At 38.6% G+C, this 24,526-nt stretch overlaps 1 protein-coding gene across 1 annotated transcript; it reads left to right on the plus strand.

Annotated features, from left to right (window-relative positions):
- The first annotated feature begins 1,903 nt into the window (after positions 1 to 1,903).
- On the plus strand, positions 1,904 to 20,631 carry LOC113111668 (heparan sulfate glucosamine 3-O-sulfotransferase 3B1-like). The gene is made up of 2 exons (XM_026276640.1): positions 1,904 to 2,843; positions 18,386 to 20,631. The coding sequence occupies exons 1-2, from the start codon at positions 2,266 to 2,268 to the stop codon at positions 19,002 to 19,004; spliced, it is 1,197 nt and encodes a 398-aa protein (XP_026132425.1). The 5' UTR covers positions 1,904 to 2,265; the 3' UTR covers positions 19,005 to 20,631.
- The last annotated feature ends 3,895 nt before the right edge of the window (positions 20,632 to 24,526 follow it).

Raw genomic sequence — 24,526 nt, forward strand, 5'->3', positions numbered from 1 at the left:
AATGTATGCACATTTAGGCAGAAACTTTTATCCAGTGAGATTCAGGGTAGGTATTTTGAAGGAAGCATATGACTGGTGATACTAGCAGTGTGCTATTGTTTACAATTTTTGGAGACTTAAATTGAATTAAATGTATGCATTTAGCCGACTCTTTTATCCAAAGCGACTTACAGTGCATTCAGGCTATCAATATTTACTTATCATAAAATCAACAATAATTTTAGTATTTTGTTGGCACTTACATTTATGGTGAATCACTATACAAAAAAGATTTATATATATATATATATATATATATATATATATATATATATATATATATATATATATATATATATATATATACTTTTTTTTTTCTTCTGACCCCCCTCTTTTCTCTGAGAAGATATTGAATATATTTTATAAATAAATTGGATATATTTCTTTACTTCTAAATTAATTAATTAATGTCCATGCAGGGCCTAAGTCGTAAATTAGACTTTGCTTGATTCAAAAAAGATTTTTTCAAATGTTTCAAACAAAATGTGAAATATTGACTCGATTTGATGAAGTTACTAACGCTTTTTAGAAACTTGAATGAACAACGCTATTAGTCTATTTATAATGTTTAATATGTGTCTCGTATGTATAGTTGGTCATGAGAGTGAAGTATGAAGTGCAGGCTTCCCGAAGTCCATAAACTTAATTACAAAAATCTGTAATTCTGAGGTCCGTGTTTCTTATAAGATAATTATTAATGTTTCTATTTATGTTCGAAATAATTAATCAGCTAGAAATGTTGTACAATGTATTTATCCAATAATCAGAACAAGTCATGGAAATGCATTGGCCAGATGATGTGGGACTGCGGAAAGTGCTTCTTTTTCACTTTTTAGGCAGTGTAAATAATAAGCGTCATGTTTATAATAGCGAGCTGAAGAGCCGCTTGTTTTGTTTTTCAAAACTGCACAAAAACTCCATCAGCATGACTGAAAAATATGTACTGCAGCGAAGAACAACTTTCGGATTTAAAAGTGGTTTTAAAGTATATATATATATTTTTTTAACATCTTAAATATATATTTGCAAAAAAAAAAAAAAAAAGACAATGAAAATAGCCTACCTAATAAATTACAAAACAATAATATGGTAAGATAATTTGCTAGTTTAATGAGGTTGTATTGTTTATTCAGTGATTTAAAAAAAAAAATCATAAAAAAAATATTTACTTTTTAAAACTGTTTTATTATTATTTTTGGGGAATCTATGTATATATGATTTTTTTTCTGCTTTCATTAGTTGACACGTCTTTGTGTATATAAAGATTTACCGTGCCTTTTAAATTTCTGATTTTCTGACAAAATGCGACTGAGTATAGCAGATTTTCTTATTGCATTGCACGTTTGTGTAGATGTCCTCCGATTCTTCAGCTATTTCGGACTTATGGATAGCTATAAATGAACATTGCACTTAAAATGAAAAGAAAATTCAACATTGTTCATTTTACGTTTGTTTAATCCAGAATAATAGGCTACTCTTAAAAACTGACTTAGTTTAGGCTATTAACGGCTATTCATTACTTTGAGTTGGCTAGAAGTGAATGTGCTTCTATACAAATATTTGTATGCTGAGATTTATTAAATATACTAGGCTTATAGTTTCTACGAGAACTTTGCTGAACTTCCCAAATCCTGATTCTTTTCTATACCGTTCATCTGCGTTAAATTTGTAACACTTTGGAAACTCCCAGAAAACGTTATAAAAGGATTCCGATGGTTCTCTATCCAATAAGAGCGTTTAATCGCATCTGCGACCAAGTGCCTTGTCTAAAATTCCCGCCTATATTGCTCTCTGATTGGCAGGCGTCTTGAAACAGCCCCGCCTTTATTCAAATGAGCGCTCAGCGGTAGGCTGGCCCTGTTGTCAATCAAACGCATCAACGCTGTATAAGGTCTTCTCTCTGGAAAGCGCTCAGACACTCGAGGATGCGGCCGGGAGCAGCTTCTGCGGCTGGGGATCAAGTGCACCGGTCGGTCTCGATAGTTTTCTCGTTTCCTCCCGCAGATATGAGCAAGAACAGCTGACTGAACTCGCATTCCAAGACGTCCCGTTCACTTTGGGTTTGAAATGAAATACTTTGGGTTATTTCACGTCTGAGGATTTTATTGTGCACTCCAATGGCTTTTAAAGACTCCTGAGGAGGGGATTCGACCTGGACAGAACTGTACCTGATGTCACTTGTCAATATGTCCAGCTGGAGTGTGATGGTCTGCATGCACAGGGCTTATGGAATATAGCCTGTTCTGTCACCATTTTTACGCACTCTCTGTCAGTCCCGTGAAGAAGAAACTCGGGCTCCTCTTCGTTATGCTGCTCCTCTGGGTCTACATGCTGTACTCCTGCGTGGGCTACTGTGCCACTATGCCACCAAGTTTAGTTGTGGACAATAATAATAACAACCGAGCGAAGGAGACGGATTTCCTCGGGAAACATGCCGAGGCAGAAAGTGGCCGGCCGGACCTGATGATGTCCAAGCTCCTGTCCAGACCGCAGAGCTCGTGGACGGAGGTAGAGTCAGATTATGACGAGCCCTCGATCCGGAGAGCTCCCAGAGACTTCTCTAAAGATGAAGCGGACGCGGACCGGGCTGAGGAGTGGGACGACGGCAGGAGAGTTTCTCCGCTGTCGAGTTTCTCCAACGGCTCGGGCAGTAAGAAGCTGCCTCAGGCGATCATCATCGGGGTGAAAAAGGGCGGAACGCGCGCGCTGCTGGAGTTTCTGCGCGTGCATCCAGATATTCGCGCGGTCGGAGCCGAACCTCACTTCTTCGACCGTAACTATGACAACGGAATGGACTGGTACAGGTAAGAACGTTAATAATAAATATGCTAATTTACACGTCATGTAGCCTACTTCTGTTCGCCTATATTGTTCTAAAATGAAGTAGATCCTACCCTTTCCAAAATAGCTTTTTTTTTTTTTTTTTTTTTTATTTATTATTTAAATATTTTTAATTTAATGTTTAATTAGTTTGATCCTCAGAAGTTTAACAATGTGTTGGAATTCTTTTCAACGATAGTTAAATTGTAAATTTAATCCCGACTTAAATTTTACGCGTTTAATTGCCACATTTACATAATAGCCTAATTCATATTGACTAACGAATAACTTCGTTGTACTTTTACGACCACTTTGAGTTTAATTAATAGCCTACTACCCTAAAATTCACAGTTGTAAGATCGTAAATTAATCGTAAATTTAAGCTTTAATTGGAATGAATGGACTCCTGCAACTTTTTTAAAATTATTTTTATACAGTAAGAAATACGCCTACGATATATTCAAAATGAGAGAACACGGAAAATATAATGTAGTCTACACTGCTTTTGAATTCAGCTAGGCTACTCCCTTTTTAATTAATAATTTATCTGTGCTTTAATAGTTTGACTGCTGCGTGTTTTTTTTTTTTGTTTTTTTTTTTTTTTTTAATAAGCACTGTGTTATAAAATAACACTATTTTATAGTCAGTTTTTAACTTTTTTCTTTTTCTTTTTTTTCAAGAGCGAACCTTGTCTTCCCTCATGCATTGGTCTTTTTTGTGTTATCTGTCATTCATTATGTAATTTTACCCTTTGGCTCGATCTCAAACCTTTCTAGGCAAACGAATGTAATTATTATTATGTAAATGGCATGTTCTGTATGGTTTCCATTCAGTCTAGAAACGCATAGTTGTAGAAGCGGTCGTTTTCAGATTCCAGTTTAAACATTTACTTTGGTATCGCTGTTCCTGCTACTGTCCAGCTATCAGACTCGGCGCTGAATAGTTGAGCGAGCACAGTGCTACAAATACACATTAATTCAGAGGGATATAATTCAAATAAACACAATAGGTCGGCAATGACACAGGTTTTTTGTGATTGTAATATCTTCGGAGGTGACTCGTGTCCGACCGCAGATGACGCAGTGGTCTCTGTTGGACACACTGATCATTGCAGGTTAACGGACCTCTGCTTTTGCGCTCACTTTTAAAACTTGTAAAATATACGTTCTGCATTTGTATTTATTTTTTATTCCTTTTTGGCACAGACCTCAGTTTTACTCTACAATTATCTTAAACACGAATGCAACATGATAAGAGAAAAAAAAAGTAGAAATGACAGAAATTACTGTCGATTCATAAAGTTGGATGACAATGATGCGAGCATTTCAGAAGTGTGACTGACCTTAATTTTCGGTCTCTTAATCAAGAGAAATAGACTAAATGGATAATAATAATCATACATGAAAGTAATTAGTAAACATAATGGGACCAATAAAATTAGAAGCTTGTGAAAATTGTACTATATTTGTTTATAATGTCTTGAATATAAGTTTAGCTCAGCACAGCTGTTTTTTTTTTTTTTTTTTTTTTTTTTTTTTGTGTTCTGACAACCCGTAAAATTTCATGTTAAACATTTCGGCTTTTATTTGAAATTTTATTTACAGTTACGCATAGCAGTTTCCTTTGAGCTTGTTTTGGACATTACTAATCGGTCTTTTCCATTTTATTTACTAATGTGCCAGAGCACAGTATGAGAGCTCATAAATTCACACTCGCTTAAAGAACTCCAGACTTTTGTTTCAAATTAACTTTCGGAGTAGATTTAGGATTTTTTTTAGTTAGCCTACTTAAAGGCCTGTGTTGCAGTATTTAAATGTGATGACATTTTGATGAACTATTTGTTAACATTATTAATGTTGTACTGTAAAATGTATTGAAACAAATGTATAGCTTGTATGAAATGAAGCTGAAGAAAGAAAGGGGGATGTTTTTTTTTTTCCTTCCTTTTTGCCCCAGAGTCTGTCTCTGCTTACCCCAGACACAGAGCGGAAAGAAACACTCACTAAGTTGATAAAACAGTACTGGACTGCACACCTGTCTCTCTAAACAGATTTGCAAAGGTTTGAGGGGGTGAAAGCCCAGTGCTTTTAAATATATGCGACGTATCAGGGCCCCTATAACAAAAAACAGGACGGGCGAAAGAATGGGCGTTGTAGTGAATGCTCGGTAGTCCAGCTTAGATGAAAAGGGAGTTATATTCATGGATGTTGCGAAAGAAGAAAAAAAAACAAAGATTTATTTGATTAATTATTTAAATGTTGGGGCCTCACTTCAGCCTAATGCAAATTTAGGCTTGTACAGCAAAATCAGTCAAGATTGTTCAAAAATTGTTCAGATTCTTACATGTCCTTCATTTGCTAAATTAAATTAATTGATCACATGGATTATCCTATCTTTTAAAACACACACATATAATGAGAAAACCGCCAGAAGTGTTAAATGGAATTTAATTTATTTCAATTAAAGTTGTACTGAAAAGAAACCTGAAACAATTTATTTTTAAAATCACCAGGGCAGGGTTTTTTTTTTTTTTTTTTTTTTTTTTAAATCAAGTAACTTTTTTTTTTCTTTCTGGAAAAAGTGAAGTTGTCTGGTCAGTGGATGTGGGATGTAAAACCAGGGATTTCCTCTAAAATGTCTTTTTATTCAAAATTGTCCTTCATATTAAAAAAGGAAAATGCTCCAAATGAAGAGCAGATCCTTTCCCAAGTTACATAGTTGATTGAAAGTAACTCTGTCGAGTAAACACCAGATAAATTACATGTACAAATCCAGTAGATGAAAACACTGGGCGTTGAAGGGTATAATGCTTGTTTTCTACTCTTATGAGAAAGTTTTCTGTCTCAAGTTTTACAGGATTCACATGCCATCGCAGCTGGTTTGAGTTGGACATTCGATGCTACAGCGAAATTCTATATCTGGCCACTGCTGTTTGGTTTGAAGATACGGGGCACAAACAAATACAGACTTTTTTTTTTCTTTTGCTCTTACTTCTCTCTCTCTCTCTCTTTTATTTCTCCGACGTCTCTGTGTGACCTGGTCTAAAACGGCATTGGAGAGTGTGTAAACCCTCTGTGCTGACATGACCGTTTGGTCCCTTCTTGTCTTTTTAAAGAAATGGAATGGCCAAAGTATTTTTTTTTTTTTTTAATTTCTCTCTCAGGACTGAAAATGACTCTCAATCTTAAGTTTTAAGAGTGTCCCATATTCAGTAAAAGTGATTTTCTGTGTAATGGAAGAGTTCATAGTGCAGAAACGATGCATTTTTAAATAATCCCAGCGCATGGAAAGCATGCAAGTCATTTTTAATAAGGTGTTTTACTGTGGATCTGTTAACTCTGTTTATCAGAAAGTAGTGATTAACCTTTTTGTGCTACAGTGAGCTATAGAAAGAAATATGGCAGATGATCTTTTGTTCCTCAGTACTGGTTAGACCTGTTCAGGCTGTTTTAGATACTGTAAGTCTGGTGTATGATTCATAGACATTCAAACATTATCTGCAGGCACTTCACATTTTGTTATGATCTTCTCCCAAGAATGTCTGGTCAATGTAAAGTTTATAACAACTGCCAGTTTATTTGTTAGAGATATTACAGTGAATAGCTTAAGTCGTAGTGGATTGAATTGTTGAGTAATAACTTTGGCAATTCTCCTTTCGCAGTTTTCAGTTTCAACTACATTTCTGATTTGTGAGACCTTGCAAAATCTCTGCTGGTTTTGCTGCTTTTTCGCGGAGACTCTGATGATTTAATAAGCAGTTGAGTTGGCTTCTCAAAAATCCCACACACCCACCCAGACAGTCAGGGTCCCAGCTGGAACGGAAAACGTTGTGGAGGCCCTGGTGCTGCGTTTGACTTAATATTACATAATTTTCAACTCTGCCAAAGCAGTTTTTTAGTCGACTCCTCCTTGCTGGTTTTCAACCATACTGTAAACAGATACTCATCTGGTTACTTTTAGTCTGTGTATCTTTCTCCAGCGAGTGTTTGAATGTCAGGTATCTAGTAGCACAATGCAATCCCCGACTCCATCCTGAGATTAAGGGTGTGTTTTCTGAATAGCAGCCATTAAACAACACGGTCTGTAACCGCAGGCCAACAAAGGGACAAGCGGAGCATTGTTCCGAAAGAGGGAAGTGCTCCGCAAAAAATCCCGTTCCGCTATCGGACCAGAGAACGCTCTTGAAAGCATGTCACTTGAAAGTTGAAAGTGTTTGGAGGGCTGTAACCCCCCTGCCACCTTGTCCAGATAAGCACTTCCATCCATGGAATGGCTAGTTTTGGATGGATGCCTCTGCTTTTGTACCTACACTCCATGGGGTGTTCAAACAATCATGTAGGTGACCCATACGGACACTGGGGCCAGTAACCCCCTCCTCCCCGCTTGTACAAAGCAGGGGCCACATATGAAAAAGTTTCAACTGTTGTTGTAAGTTATTCAGGGAAGCTACTAATTTGGCACATTACAAAATAAAAGTAAATAGTAATTTAAAAATGAACATCAGGACATATGATATTATATTGCTTTATTATTGTTAGTATATTTAATTTAAATATTTTATCACTGAAAGTAATAACTTGATTTGGTGACTGCTCTGATGGATTCAGGGAGTTGGTGACATTTCTAAAAGCAACGTACCCACACTCGCACAGATAGCTAAGACTCTTTGGGACTACATGTATTGATTAGTTTACGCTGTGGCGGGCTCTGTGTGGTGTTGGGTTAAAGGTCTTTGTGGCTTGAGTTATCTGTGAATCAGTTGAGCAACGTTATCTCTGTAAAGACCATCTGCACTGCAGGTGAGACGCGATCAAGCCCCATCCTGCCTGAACACACACATTTAGTTATTAAACTCCAAAATTGATGGGAATTAAATGGAAATGTGTACAGTATACATATATTTATATTATATATATATATATATATATATATATATATATATATAAATTGGTTCAGTACTTTCTTTTTTGATTGAGATACTTTGCCTTCAGTCACTTTGGTAATTGGTGTAATTTAAAACTATAAACTGATCCCAGGTCAGGATTAAGGAGCAGCATCCATGAAAGCAGTTCGGTCTCATAGTCGAATAGACTTCCTCTACTCAGCTGGATCTGAACCTTGACCGGTCATCCATTCAGCAGTCAGCAGGTTGACATCCTCTATTGAAAGCGTGAGCAGAGCTGACTGAGGACATTCAAAGGATTGCCTCCAAATGATGCTTTAGTGTTGGCAAAACTGCTCAGCATCCTTTAGACCAAAGGATTACTCTGCTTTTGTGTTCAATCTCAGCTCTGTTTCTGCTTTCTCCTCTTGTGGAACTCATCTCTCACACTTCTGAGAAGAGAATCTCGGTCCATCTTATCTTCTCCATCTCCTCTTTGTTTTTTTTTCTGCTAAACCTCACATTTTGACTTATATATGATGTGTAATTGTAGAAGAACATAGATAAAGACCCTCTCGTACGTGTCTTCTCTCCTTGTATCTTATATTAGAGTCAGGCCCCACATCGACCTCTAGTTCCCCCATCAGAGGCGGGGCTTTTGTAGGCCTCAGTGCCCACATAAGGCCACCCCCAACCGGGCACATTGGTCAGAGAGAAAGTGGGCCCCTACTTGAGCTGGCATGGGTTTACCAGTGGGGTAGACCAAGCAAGGAGGGTCTTAGTCTAGAGAAAGGGGCTTTCATTCGCCAAATTACCACCGGCTAATTGTAAAAGGGATGGCATGGGGAGAGGCGGACAGTAGAGGCCCACTGTGGTGGTCTGCCATTGAGAAACTACAGTCTCCTCCAGAGAAAAGCAAAATAACATGGCCGCCCTCAGCAGGAACCTCCTGTTGGAGGATAAAATAAAGGCAGACAGGAACTTGATGTCAAAAGCTCGTGTTTCTAACCTTCCTACTGGAATATTATCTCTCATACACACATTCAAACACCCAGCATATGCAACCAGTGACAAACAGAAGATGAGGGATTGTTTATAACTGATCATTCAACTTTTTTCTTCCTAGTATTGGGAAATAATTTACGTATAAACTCTCTCTGGTTGATTGGACAGTTTAAAACCAGCTATATGCAAATATGCAAGATAAAACCCAGCCCCTTCCACCTTTTTCACATTTCAGTGGCCTGTTGTGTACGGACCCTCCCTCTGAGCTTGCAGTGAATTGGGCTCTTTTTAAACGAGGCGATAATTTGGATGTCGGATGTTAGAATAATGCTCTCTTTCTTCAACAAGTAAATGCTCATTCATTATAGCTAAATAAACAGCATTTACAGGAGCCTGGGGGCTTCAGCACGCGGTCCGGTAATTGTTGGCCCATTTCTCCTTCCAGGTCTGTCTCCTCCCAAGTGTGTGATCATCAGAGTTCATTTTCTGAAAGTTTTACGCCCTAAGGAGGATTATTAGCAGAAGCAGTGAGAAGTGAGAAGAAGCTTGAAGTGATACTATATAACCGCTGACTGCAGATTATTTTTTTAGAGGCACAATGTTTGTTTGTGCGTGTGTGTGACTGTCTGTCTATCTGTGAAGAAAGTGAAAAGCAGAGGATCAGGGAGAAGTAGAGACCCCCTGAGGTTTCCATTAACCCCAGCGAGAAAAGTGCAGATAATTAAAGGAACACACACACACACACACACACACACACACACACACACACACTGCTGATGTGCCCAGAGGAGCACAGCATGAGCTGAGCTCCAGGGCAACAAAGCCAGTGTCTCCCTGTAGCCCAGGAACTGTCACCACTTTTGTCCTCTCACTTTCTCTTTTTAGCTTTTTGCATTGTTTTCTTTCTTTCTTGCTCTTCTAGGAAAAGAACCAGCCATTAGAAAATAAGTAAAAACATATGCAAAGTCTGTATGTCATCTTTGTTTATAGTGAGAATTTTACTTTTTTACATTGTCAATAATGCACAGATTTACTCTGTTACTTTCTACTTCATAGTCTCATATTATATATTATATTGTATATGTTTCATTGCATTTAATGATGCACAATAAATAGATACTGAATTGTTTATGTCCCACTATTTTTAATATGTTAGTGCATGTTCATTTTCCCTGTTGTTCCTTATTTTTAAGTTTAGATTAACTTGTAAAAAAAAATGCTTTTAACAGTTAATAAAATATTTAATACACTTAAATCATTTGCATAAGTTCATTTATATTATAATTTACAATACAGCTAAAACCCATTATAATGCTGTGGTGCCTTTTTTTGTTTCAGAATGCAATTTTAAAATTGCCCTTTTTTACTTGTTAGCTATAACATGACAATAAGTACAATTATACATGAGTCAGAATTTAAATATTAGTGCATACTTAATTGCATGCATACTCTGTAGTACTGTATGTTTTCACTTCAGCAACCAATAGGAATATCATTAGCTGAAGTCATATCAGGAATGAAAAGACTTGAAAACAAACCAAGCTAGCACGTTATTAGTTGACTGCTTTTTCTTGGTTTCATAGCCCATTTCTCAAATGTCTCTTCAAATCTGCATTATGTGGTTGAATGGCTTGTCCTCTTGGCACCAAGACTTCAGATCTTGTTTCTTGTGAGGCCGTAAGGCCTTCTGGAACACGGACAGCAGAGAGAAAGGAAAGCAAAAACATTTGTCATCGTACTCGCAATACATCAACATGCCTGCTGAAATAGCAACCCCTGAAATCAAATTACACCTGTGACATCCGCACTCGGCTGATTACTTTCAGCAGAAGCATTTGACAGTGATCTCTTTGTGTTTCATGCCAGTTACATTGTCTTCAACTGGTGCTGATATACCAAAGTGGACTGTAGCTAGGCTACCGGCCAAAAATACATTTGTGGAGTTGCCTTAGGAGAGATCTGTACACTCTTGTTAGTCGTCTTGTCTTATACCTGTAGTTTAATTGTCATTTCTGGTGCTATCACCACTTAATTTAGCTACTTATGGGTAAACAATGAAGAATACTAGTCTGGAAGGATTTGTAAACCATTATCCTGCAGCGTCAAAGTAGTGCAGCTGTGCTGGAAGCCTCTGATGTAACCAGTTGACAGACTTGGAGGAAATTCCCAGCTCTTTAAAGCTCACCTGTCTTCAAAAGCTCCTCAGCTGGAGCAGATCTTGTGCCAAGCAAAACAGGATGTAATACGTGCATGCATGTGTGTTCTTGTGTTTGAGTGTGATGGCTTTGAACATTGAAAAATTTATTGAAATCTTGAAAGTCTTGTTGCCAATTTTACAACAATCTAGCGAGGTATCCTACTGTCCGATGAGATTTTACTATTTTACTATTTTACTTTCCAGCGTCAATAGTATGTGTAAAAAAAATACAAGGCAACATTTAGACTCAAAGCAAAACTGCACACTGGCTTTGTAGCTTTGCTAATAGCCTTAGTAAAGAAGTTAAAATCTCATCAAGTCTAGTTACACTAAACACCGCTAACAGTCTAGAGACTCGTTGTGTCACTCAGTGGGAATGTAAATGAAGTGTGGGACTGAGTCCGTTAAAACCCTCTACAAACACCCAAAGTAAACAAGCTTATCACTGCGGATTAGCAAGAGCAAGATAAACACTGGGGTACTGGCTTGATCACTGCTAATAACTCAAGTAGATTCAATGGAAAGGCTATTGTTTGTGGAATTACTGTGAGTGAACATGGGGCAGTCAATACTTAATATAGGATACAAAATTATATGCATTGGGGGATTTGTTATAATGAAGTGTGTGTGTGTATATATATATATATATATATATATATATATATATATATATATATAATTTTTTTTTTTTTTTTTTTTTTTTTTTTTTTTAATAGAGTTGCATTCAACAAACTGAATTTTTTATTTAATTTACTTTTTATTTACCTTTTCAGGTTATCCATTTACCACCTAAATGTTTGGAAATACCCTAGACAAAACTGAATTTTGGTTACTATCAGCATAAATCATTTATTTTTGCTAATAAAGTAGCTTGCGATTGTCAAGGACAGGTAATAATGATTTTAAATGCCTGCAATGCCTACTGGATTAAATATGAGACAATTTTTATTTATTTTTTATTTATTTTTTACGCATTTTTGGGTCAACGTACCTTAATCGTAAACATCAAAACATAGTTCTAGTACTTTTGTTCTAGTATGTTCTGAATTAAAACTTTTATCAAATGTGTTGTTTTTTTATCAGTGCAAAGTCATTTATGTACAAAATAATGATTTGTGCTGATTTTGTCCAAAACCTCACTTTTTACAGGGCATAGTATGCAAAATATTAAAATGTTAATTTATCAGACCTTTAATTTTCAGACAAAAGACACACACACAAAAAAAAGTCAAAAATAGACATATTCAGAGACCACAATGGTCAGGTGGGTCAGATGAGCAGTGACAAATTCATCCTACTTACTTTTTTAAACAGAAGCACCTCTCCAATAGAGTCAAAGTTGCCACCCTACAAACAGATCTTAAGTACATGCTACAGCACTGTAAAATGCATGCCTGATTGAGAGAAAAGTGCACTTTATTACCATCCCATTCCTCCATCTTTTATTCAGAGCTGATGGCAGCCTCTTCTTGCGCAGCCTTGTTGCTACGCTAACACACAGTAATTCCACTCAGTTGGCACAACTGTAGGGGACGTAACTCAATGTGTTCTTCAGACAGCAGAAAACACACCCTTCTCTTGTTTTAAAGAGATTTTGGTAGGTGTTGAATGGCAGCAAATAAAGCTGAAACAGAGTCTGGGCAGATTGCAATGTACAGAGCCCGAGGTCTCAGTGATTTATGTGTGTTCTGTCCTTCTCAGAGGCTGCTGTGGTTTCAAATGAGTTTGAGAGTGAGAGAGGGAAAGAAAAGAAGAAAGAAAATGGGCCTGAAATTGTGGTTGGCACAAGTCAAGCCTAGACCTCAGTATGATTGCTGAGTAGATACCCTCTCTCACGATACTCACTTTATGTCCAATGTCTTTCTATATACAGCACTACAGGGAGACCTAAATATATTTTTCTGCCCTTGACACCCTAAAGCAGACCAGTCTTGATCCCAAAACCAAAGCCCCCTGCTCTGAGAGAGAAAATATACAGATTAAACAACTCAATGTTTCTCTTTAGTGTTGAGGGCCAACCGTTCACAGTTTCAAGCAGATGTTTTTAGCCCTTAAGACACCGATAAAGTAGTTTTCAGAAAGCCTGAGTCTGGCTGCTAGCTCAGCAATAATAATTTAATGAGAAACTAGATCAGCATTAAGGTATAACCCTCTTTAGAGACGACTCTAAAGGAAGAGTGTGTCTATTTTCAGAGAAAGGCAGGTCGGAAATGTCTACAATCCTTCTGTTCTTTCATTATTTATCAATGAGATAAGTCGAACCACGTGAGAGAGGCTTTCTCCGTCCATCGGATGCAGATCCAGTGACGAGATCCATCAGCGAGAATGTCAGAAACTGAAGCTTAGACACACCAACACCTTAGACGGGCCCGACGGAGATGGCCGTTTACACCTCTTTATGTTCACGCCAGGGTTGCATGGCAAAGATCAGAGGCTGAGGAGAAACCCGAGGAAGAGCTAGACGTGAAACGAGAAAGGTTATGCAAGGAAAAGGTAAAATATAGCCATTAGAATTTGGGATATTCATAAAACACTCGTGCTAGTACAATCTACTGTCTTGGCTCCAGCTTTGCAGGTTAAGAGGAGATCTCTGGCAATTCTCACTCAGGAAACCAACCGTCAGGAAGCTCTAAGTGGCTGCGTACCTTTCAAAATACAGCGGTAACTTAAAGCTGCTGCACACATGCTCATCCTGGCTCTGTCACTCGCTATTTTTCTCTTTCTTTTCTCCCCTCGCCACCCCATTACCATTCTCCTGGTGCTTGTGCTATAAAATCCAGCTTTCCTCCATAGATTTACGGCTGCAGTTTTGCTCTGCGGTTAAATATATTGTCAAGGCTCCAGACTCCGCGGGGTGTATTTCAAAACTACAGCCTAGCTAAGGTCTCTATGACGACAAAGAGCAGAAAATATTGTCTGTATGGAGCGGCATGGGAGGTGCCTGGATTTACCAGATGTAGCCACACGGCCTCCGTCCCGGCAGGCTTTCCAGACAGTAAAGAAGTGGTCACTTGAAGTCATGCTTCAAACTAGAACTTTAAATGATTTAGCCCAGAGAGAGACGGTCCGTTATCAGCTCACTCTCACCCGTACATGACGTGGCAGCGGACTTTCTCCTGAACAAGCCCTCTGTTTCTAGTATTGGCCATCGTCTTTTCATGCATGAATGTCACATCTGTTTATTTCCATCCTCCATTTCTGACAGTCTAAAGTGCAAGGGGTAAAAGTGCCAGCCTTTGGTAGGGTGAAGTGTCACTCAAACACTCTGATCCTCGTGACACTGGTAGTCTGGGGTTAGAACACTTTAATCAATAGTCTGATTATGGAACCGAGGCTATAGTGTGTGAACCACTGGTTGCAGATGTATAAGACTATTTTTTATTATTATTTTATTTACTCACTAAAATGAGTTTCAAATCTTTTGTTATTTGTTATTTTTCATTTATTATATATATTGTATTATCAAATGATTTTATTTAACAGATTTTATTAAAGTATATATATATATATATATATACTTTGAGACAAAATGATGGAGAATCAATGATGAAAACATTAATTTATGAGTGAACGAGCACCTAATGATTATGACACACTTTCACTCTCATGCACAGGCAAACTCTCAAACTACCATTCTGGAACAAGGACTGCCATTTCACATAACTGTTCTGCTGCTCTGCTCTTTATCTTACTAGTGTACCAAGCCCAAGCAGCTGAGCTGTTAAACTCATTGGCAATTAGTTTAAGTTTATTTGACTGCTGAGACTTTATTGCACTGCAGTTTACTCAGACAGCTCGTCAGCTTGCCGCTACTGCAGCAGCGGTGAGTTCTTATGCTTAGGAGATGTCTATCAAAGACACACACACACAGGTGTTCCAAAGTTGTGTCTGTTTTGACTTGCTCTTCAGAAACAAAGTGCAGATATGTCTGTGTTTCTCTGATCCCTCCAAGACTCAAAGCGGTAGATATAAAACATGCTTCTAGTCCCAATCAGCTGGCATGAATATAACCATAATAATTCCCGAGTTGAAAGACAGATATACTATAATCCTTGTCACTTGAAAGCATTGAGATCATAGACAAAGCAAGCTTGGGGGCTACTGTGTCTATCTCAAGCAAAACATGCTCTTCTTAATAAAACAAATTCGACAGAGGACAAAAACATTGTTATAAAAACTCCCTTCTGTGTCTTTTGTTCTCTGTTGTGCTTTGGTCTGTCATTTTCTCCTTTGTTGATTTATCTCTACTGGATAGAAAGCCTTTCAACATGCCCCTCAGGGTCATGGAGTAAAATATATTGGAGTGAAAAAAAAGTTAACTTTCTGATGTTCTCTCCAGTTTAAACAAGGTGCACTAAACACACATCCAGAGTTGATCCAGAACAGCTATGATTATGGGCAGAATTGCATTATGAATGAATTAGACAGAAAACCCAAGAGGCGAGGGCAGTCTTTGACCTTGCCTTATCATTTGAGAGGAGTGACCCTTTTTATCAGTAGAATCATTTCGAGCACTCATATCCACTTTCTAATCCCCATTTTAATAATTAATACACAGAGTATCTTTACCTGCTCCAGTGGCAGCGTGCGCCTGTATGCCGACGAGGCACACGTTCGGCTCAAGAGCTCTCCACAGCCTCCTCTCGCCCAGCCCTGAGAGAGCTGGAGAAGTGTTTTCCACTCATCCTTCAATGGACACCCTCCCCCTTTTCTCTATGGCCTCTCCACGGCCCTTGCGCTTTCAGATCATTGAAGGACAATGCTCGGTTTTCAAAGAAAAGAGGGGAAAAAAGAGGGCCCCGGTGTCAAAGCTTTGCCTGTGTGCTGACGGAATGTCTAAAAAGAAGCACCTCATAAATCAAAACCGGCAAGAAAGGCTATTGTTTTTCCGAGAGCATGCCTACTTGTCTTCCTCAACCCCTTTCCTCCCTCCCTAACTTTTCTTTTGCCCTCTGCCAAAGTAAAAGAAGTGAGGTGAGAGAATCGTTGGAGGCTTTTACGTTTTTTAGTGTCTTGTAATCTATCCATCTATCTATCCTTTCATCCATTCATTTTCCCTTGTTTTTCTATTAGCAATTTTAATCCTTTATATACAGGGATATATCTGTGTTTTGTATCTGCAGTTTGTGTGTGTGTGTGTGTGTGTGTGTGTTTCTTTACTCCCCAGCACAGTAGGTGTGGGTGGTTCATTTAACAGTAAAAGCCTGCATTATCTCTTCACCTCATTAGCACCACACATGCACACATACAACTGGTTTGCTCCTATTGTGCAATAGTTAGTAAATATCCTTTTTTTTTCTAAAACCACACACTAAGAGGCTAAATATTAGTAAGCCAACACATTTATATTTCTTCCAGACTAGAGATAAACAGTTAAACCGTGCAGATGATGGTACGAGAGTGCGTCACTGCATAAAAAGGCACTAACATAATCTGTTTTCATTTCACAGAGATTAATGAGGATTTTTTCCCCTTGTGTTCTTTCCCTCAAACTCTCACTCCAGTGTTCTGACAGAGCAGTAATCAAACTGATATAATCATAATTGGATCTGTGGCCAGCTCTTTAGAGAAGCCATGTAACCACACAAATCTGCCAACAGTTTTCCATCAAATAAATCAACACGTTACCTCCTGCAGCCTTAGGCTGTTCTCGCTTTCTGAATCCAGCGCTGCCTGATTTTCAATTGCAAAATGGGGATTTTTTCACACATAGTTTTAGCTGTGTGATCTTGAAAAATCCTTTAGTCTAGTAAAATCCTAAGGCTGAGAGTTAGTGCACTGCAGTTGCTGTATAGCAAAAAATAATAATAATAATAAAAAAAAAAATAGCAAAGTGCAGCAAAAATCTAGGTCTACAGCAGCACCTGGTATATAGTTTTGAAATTTATGTCCGCATTGAAACACTCTCCACTGGTTTTGTTTATGATAACACCTCTCACTGCTTTGGTGCTGAGGGTCTCTCACCTCTAACTAGAGAACACCAGTGGTAAAAATAGTCCGGCTTTTACTGAAGACTGTTTGGAGAGTTGGAATAAACTGATCCACTGAAGTGTGTGTGTGATATCCTTCAACAAATTGTTTGCAGACTCTTGAATTGCCCGTAGCCTCGTTTCCGCAGGGTGTAAATACGCAAAGCAGGATTACACCAGACGCTGACAGCGCACTTCACAATGCGGCAGTAAATTAGCCCTGGTGCGAACAACAAGGCTCGATACTCCAGAGACAACAGGCCAACAAGAGCTTTATCTGTTTGCCCACTGATACCCCAAGGAGGCTCATTCTAGGTCTGTTGACGTCTGAGCATGGTTGAAATTCACACTATGTTATCTATACTTATCTCCATCCCTTAAATTTGGTGTTCTGTTATTTTCTTTGGTTGATTTCTCATTATATATCATCTTCAATGCCTTGAAATTTTCAGTCAGCAGAAGCTAAACTTTCTTCAGATGTGTTTCCGCACTTTTTAACACGTCAAAGTTTCTAAGCGTGTGTGCCAATGAAATGGGATCCATACCCCCATGTGTCCATCAACGTCCTCTGTTATCACCTCTTCCACCATAATCCACTCTTCCTGATTGGACAGAGTTGTGAAACCAAAGCTTGCTTGGCGTTAACATGCGTGTTCACTTTTCATTTAAAAATGTCCCTTGATTGCAGTCCTGTACGTACCCTATCCATTTCACCCTGTAACTGCCTTAAAGCGGATCGCTGTCTTTAAACAAGGCTGAACAACTTTCATGTGGAATCCACATATGTTTTGAAGGCCTTTGCTAAGTGTGGTCATTTGTGTCGGCCTCTTTGAAGTATAAGTCTTTGTTTAGATTTGGGTGGTCAGTAGTGTAAGACCCTTGTTGAGGTCATACTTTGGAACATTATTGGAATCATATTCAGAATCCGCTATATATATTTGGACGTTAAAATAATGAAGCATAAACCTTAATTGTTGAATATTGGGACTTCTAAAATAAACTTTATAATGTTATGTCTATTAATGTAATTATGATTATAATACTAATTATAATCATATACTAACATTATATATGATTATAATACTAATTGTCAATACTCAATATTCATAATGCATATGTTTTTATGTAGTAGTCTGTATGAACAGACTTGAAAAATGCAATATTGGTTGATCTAGGCATGATTTTTAGGAAACAAAGGAGCAAATAACACTTCTCCAATGCTTCTGTATTTCATTAGAAAACCCTTACTCTAAAGTAGCAGCCATGCCATTTAACATGGTTTATGCATCTGTGTCATAGTATGCATGTTTCGCAACCGATGCAAATCACATTTAACCCAGAATCAAGGCCTTGAAATCGGCTCATTGATTGAGGAGTGCCACATGCTCCATCTGTTTGATTGCATTATGAAAAGTTTTGTTTTCATTAAACCTCCATCTTTATCCCATTTCGTTTCTCTCTCTTTCTCCATAGGGACCTAATGCCTAAGACTCTTGATGGCCAGATCACCATGGAGAAAACACCAAGCTACTTTGTGACCCGCGAGGCTCCGGCCCGGATCTATGCTATGTCCCGCGACACCAAGGTGATCGTGGTGGTCCGGGACCCTGTCACTCGAGCCATCTCTGACTACACACAGACACTGTCCAAGAAGCCTGACATTCCTACTTTTGAGAGCCTGACGTTCAAAAACAGGACTACAGGGTTGATCGACACCTCGTGGAGCGCCATTCAGATCGGCATCTACGCCAAACACCTGGACAACTGGCTGCAGTTCTTCCCCATGAGCCAGATCCTGTTCGTGAGTGGAGAGCGGCTGATCAGTGACCCGGCCGGAGAGCTGGGCCGCGTGCAGGACTTCTTGGGGCTCAAGAGGATCATCACAGACAAACACTTCTACTTCAACCAGACCAAGGGCTTCCCTTGTCTCAAAAAGGCAGAGGGCAGCAGCAAGCCCCATTGCCTTGGTAAAACCAAAGGCCGGACCCATCCAAACATTCACCCTGAGGTCGTGCAGAGACTTAGAGACTTCTACAGGCCTTTCAACATGAAGTTCTACCAGATGACTGGGCATAACTTTGGTTGGGATTAACCGTAAATGGAAGACTCATTGTTTTCTTTCTTTTTCTGTGTATTTGAAATGGCAAAAAGACATTGAGATGATTGCTATATATATGTAAAATGTACAGAAATCTATTTTATAATAATTTATTTTTAATTTCTAAGCAATTAATTCACTAAGCTGCCTAAACATACTGTACATAACGTCCGGCCCAACTCTAGTCTCACCACCGACATTCCACATTTTTGATTTGCTGTGCGTATTTCCATTCACAATTAATTTAATGGTGCTTCCGAAATTCAAAGACAGACAAAAAAGTTTGTTACGGGTATTGTGCATTTACAAACCAACAGCGAATTTATACAGTTCTACTTGTCTAGTGATGTGTATCTTTGGGAATGGACTATATTTCACTCTCTGACCGCATTTCGTGTTTCATTACACTCCATATTGGCCTTCTACATTCGGCCGATAAGCAACAGAGCTGATCCGATGTGTTTCTTTACTCAATAGCATGACGTTCAATAGCCCTAATTGCTACTTACAGTGTCACTCATGTTTAGAGTCGACCGCTGGCCTTTCCTGTAATGAATGACCAATCTGCCGATGGCTCAATCGTATCTCAGACAACAGCAAGGCAGCATGTCGACATTATGCTAATCGCGTAACATATCTGAACTGATCGATTAGCTTTTCTCCCACCTCAGAAACGGCCTGCTGTCCTGTCTGAAAGGTTCAAAGGTCAAGATAGCATTGAAAGGAACTGGATTTGTTTAAAAAGCAAGAGCCAAATGATGACATATAAGCCTCATAGATGGCAGGCCCCTATGTTTATGAAGAAGCTTTACTCATACTAGAATATAAAACCCCTAGCGTGAAGGAGTAGCGTTTCTCATTCACCCCATCAAAACACGTTTTCCGGCACATCTCAGTTCTCTTCTTCTTGCCAAATTTTAACAAGCTTGAATCGAGATGCCTCATTGTTCATCTTTTTCTCATGCAAGCCTTTCTGTGCTTTTGTCTATGTTTCTACTTGAAAGCACGGAAGACAGTCGGTCGCTCTTTATCTGTGAAATTCATCCTGTGACCACTGAGATGCCGGCTGTCTCGAAGGCAAGATGAATGACTGGGCTTCATGCAGCTCTGGTTACTGTTCACTCAGAGCACCTGATTCAGGATCAGCTCACAAGGTGTAGAGTCTGAAGGGTGCATGGAGCCAACATGTCACTTTTTATGCCAACATCATGCTAAGATGCTGTTCCTGGGGCAGAATTGAAGGGGTGAGGTCACAGGGAGGTTTTAAGGCAGAATATAGCATTACGAATGTACGAGTCTTCGCCTTTTTCACCCCTGTTTAATTTACTGGAAAATGAAATGCAGAGGGAAGTGTTTATCTAATTGTTTGTTTTTGGATGGATGCATTTAAAGAAAAAAAAAAAAAACTAAATGAAAAAGTTCTGTATCAGCTGATGCAACATGCTGTGCCTCAGACCAGTCCTGTGCTAAGCCAACTTCCTTTCATTTAGAGAGGAGATTGTAATATTTATCAGCTGTGAAGACACAGCCGTACGATTCTTGTTGGCCTTCTAGTCTGAATTAAGGTACATTTCCCAGGGCATTTTCCCTACTTTATTCAATTCATCAAGTAATGTTCTGAGGAGGCAAAGGAGAAACAATGTGAACTGTAAACAAATCATCAAAGCTTATTTCTTGCATTCACATTGCATTTAAAAGCAAATCAGTTGGATGATGGCAGTGAAATAGGGTCAAGCAAATTGTCATCAAATGCTCACCCATGGGCCTCCTGCGATTTTTACCAGTGCAATTGAGATTTTGGGTTCAGAAACAACTGTCCCGGGATGTTGAAGAGGAGCTTTATTGCTCAGGCATTTTCTGGGTAAAGTTTGTCCCTCACTGATTACATGTGAACTGCATATGAATTCTGATCTGTCAAAAGTTGGTATGAGCAACGTTTCATATCTTTGCTCACGGTCAGGCAGTGTGTGCTGATGCATCTGTTTAATGGTTGAGTTTTAATCAACCTCATAGAGATATCCAGATGTTAGAAATGTTTGTCTTACTCGGAGTATAACACAAATACATAGACTAGAAATGATCTTTATGTACAAATGATGAGGAAGGCATGTAAACCAAGTATTTTGTGGTATCAAAAATTAATTTTACACCATGAAAGAGAAAATGGAACGGATGTTTCTAGATAATTAAATACTCAACATTCATACTTTTGCTTTGTATGAAGAATAAAATAAAATATATATTTTACCAAACTACTCGACTCTGTCTTGTCTCTGGTCACAATTAATGTGCCGCCTTGTAGTATAAGACATGATAGATAAACAGTCATTGACTATTAAGTTTGAAATGTGTTTCTGAATTTTAATTTGGTATCATTCTAAAGAAAAATCTAATTTGGAATCGGTTCAGTTCTCCCATTAAAGCTTTAATTTGCATCTTGATATAAAATAAATTCTAAGACCAGTTACAACTCCTCAGTGAAAAAGTAAAACAGCATTGTGTACATTTCAGTAGAATCTTTGTTTGAACTTTTTTTTTTTTTTTTTTTTTTTTTTTTATATATACCTATACAAGTATGCATTTTACATGTAGTTTCTTGACTTTGAAATCTTTTAAAGGTCAAGCAAGTTCACTATATTTGAACATGACCCTTCTGAGCTCCCCTATACCATATATAGGATAATATGCATTAAACATTTTTAAATATAAGCTAGATTTTGATACAGTCATCACTGAAAATTGTTATAACATGGTCTGAAAGTGAAAGGAAGGAATTCACGTTCACAACTCATGATTTATTTTGCTATAAAGCTTAAGATTTATTAATGCGCCCCACCATTTGTAGTGTTTTGTATATATTTACAGTTTAAGCGCTTGTTTTGTGATTCATTTTACTGTGTGACTTCATTTTCCCGTGTTGCTGCCAAATCACTGTACTCGTTTATTTAAAGGCAGATTTAGGTTATGGCAGCTATTGATCATGTTGTCACAAATAGCTGGGTTGTGCTTTAGTGAACTCTACCTTTTTCACAGCAATAACTGGGTTTTTAGAATAGTTTTCTAGACCGTACGGTTTTCTCTAAGGTAGCAACAACACTTAAATACCCATCCCAACATGATACAAACACTCTACAAGAAGCTCAGGAAGTTACCAGCCTGTGACACTTGAAATGAACACTGAATGTCTTTGTAGTTTCTTTACAAATGATTCAGAGAAGGATTTGTGCAGCATCTACATCAGCACCTACTGTAGTACACCTTCTTTCTCCACATTGCCTCATATAGAGGAGACAGTCGGTGGATACATTCCTGCAGCCCACCCACTGACCCTCTAATGAAAGAACATCTCTGTCCATGTACCTGTGGTGAGATCCACCAAACACACTGGTGTACTTATTGCTGGTCAGAGCCGCTGGCTATCAAACAAGACTGCAGTTCTTCTTTTTCGGGCAGTGCAGTCTCTGGGGACAGGTGATTTGCACCTGGGTTAGAAAGTGTGGTGGAGCAGCATCTGCCATGGACACTAAAACCTTACACCTTACAAAGCCCTATATGGGTCACCTGGGGATGTATGAGGGATCTTTTGTGTTCTGCTGGTTGCGCAAGTTGCTTCAAACTACTTTATTTCCCCCCCAAAAAGTTTTTTTTTTCTTTTTTTTTTCTTCTGTAAGTGTATGTGTGCCATAAATGCAGATTGGACAGTTTAAAAGTAGGAAATACTGTTGTATTTATATTACTGGCCTGCTCTTGAAATCAGTAGTTGTTTCCATCCAACTGAAAATGTAATGTTTGTATTAATCAGCATTTATTTGCTCAAGAACACAGCAAAACTATCACATTCAGACAGTTCTGGGAGTTCATAGTAATCATAATAATTTCAGCACATTATTCAGTCACATGACTTTTGAACAAAATCAAATAACTTTGATGCATTTGTTGAGTAAATGTGCATTCATGCATATTCCTGTGTTTGTACTGAATACAGTATCCACCTCATGCAAGCATATCTTTTTTTTCATAATGCATTCTGGAAATATTAGTGTCTCGATTCCATTCCAAATCCCCACCCACCCCCACCCACCCCCACCCCCAAAATGCAATATTGCACAAAATTTGCTGTTGTCACAACAAAAGGTCAAAATGCTTTTGCAGTATTGTATCTTTCCTGAGCAGTTTTGTTTGCAATTTCCTGTGTCAATTTTCAGTTTTTTCCTCCTGAGTATCTGAGATGATAAAGGTCAAAGTAGTGAATCACATAAATATTATTATTTTTTTGATATCTCAAAAAATGCATAAAATATCTGTAAGGAAACCTACCTTTGGATACATAAATGCTAGTATGAAATTTTTAAATCAATTGAATATTAATTCATTCTTAAATCAAATCAAATACTACCCTATTTCTATAGTGACTATTGCCACTTTCATCTGTGTTTCCAGCTCTTTTTTTTCCACTCTAAGGGCCGGCTGACATTCTGTAGGGTTGACATGTACTAAAAACACAGCTGGCTCTGGAGAACCCCCTATGGGGCTGAGGTGTTACCCGATCTTAGAGATCCTTGGCTGGAATAGAGCAAAGCCGAGCTTTGGGTGACTCCTCTGTCCTCCAGGGGAGCAAAGCATTCTAGGGAATAGAGATGAGGGCAAGAGCCATAAGCTCTGCTGTAAACAACAGGGAGTCTGCTGCCCACACGGCAACACTTCCATGTTGTTTGTGTGCAGCTACAATAATTGTAAATTAATCCCAAAACCGCCAGTCTACTTATTGTTTTGGTAATTGCTGATTGGAAGGATTTAGAAGATTTAACTCAAATCATTCCTGCTGGAATTTGTCACATATTTAGCTAACTGACATACCCTGTTAGAGATAGCTGAAAATAATGCCATGAGAGAACAAACTTGGCCTCGTGAAGAGTGAGACATGTCTCAGTTTTCCATTTTTCTGCGTCATACCATAATTGTTTTCCTTTCATCAAGATAACAGTCAACACCGGCATGTCTGAGACTAGATAATTGCTCACCATAAGCCAAAGTGTAGACTTCATTCCGGTTAGCCTGTTTACATCATTCCGACTTTACTGGCCTCCATCCAAATCCTCATTCTGCTGGCATGACCCAAACCGACAAATGATGAACCTGATTTGGCGGTTTACAGGTGAATGACATGTCTCTTCCTTAAAGACACGAGGGCTCGGATCCAGGACACCTTCAGAGGAAGTGTTTTTGCTGCTGCTGTTAAGCTCTGGGCACTGAATGGTATCCAGTAATTGCTATTTACTCCTAACCGATGACTTGCTGTCGTCGCAGCCGCCGCAGGGATGTTGTGGGTACCGCTGCTATTGTTTTTGAGGTTTGGATGGGTGCAGACACCTGGCCCTTTCTTGACACGCAAAGCCCTCATGCCCCAGTATTTATCCCCCCCACCACCCATGACTGTGAATGCTTTGTAGCATATTTGATCCAACTGGATTTAACCAGCAAAACTATTCCTGAAGGCCTACCATGGAGAAAAATAT

The sequence above is a fragment of the Carassius auratus genome, chromosome 12 (genome assembly GCF_003368295.1).
Source record: "Carassius auratus strain Wakin chromosome 12, ASM336829v1, whole genome shotgun sequence".
In the NCBI taxonomy this organism is placed as follows: Eukaryota; Metazoa; Chordata; class Actinopteri; order Cypriniformes; family Cyprinidae; genus Carassius; species Carassius auratus.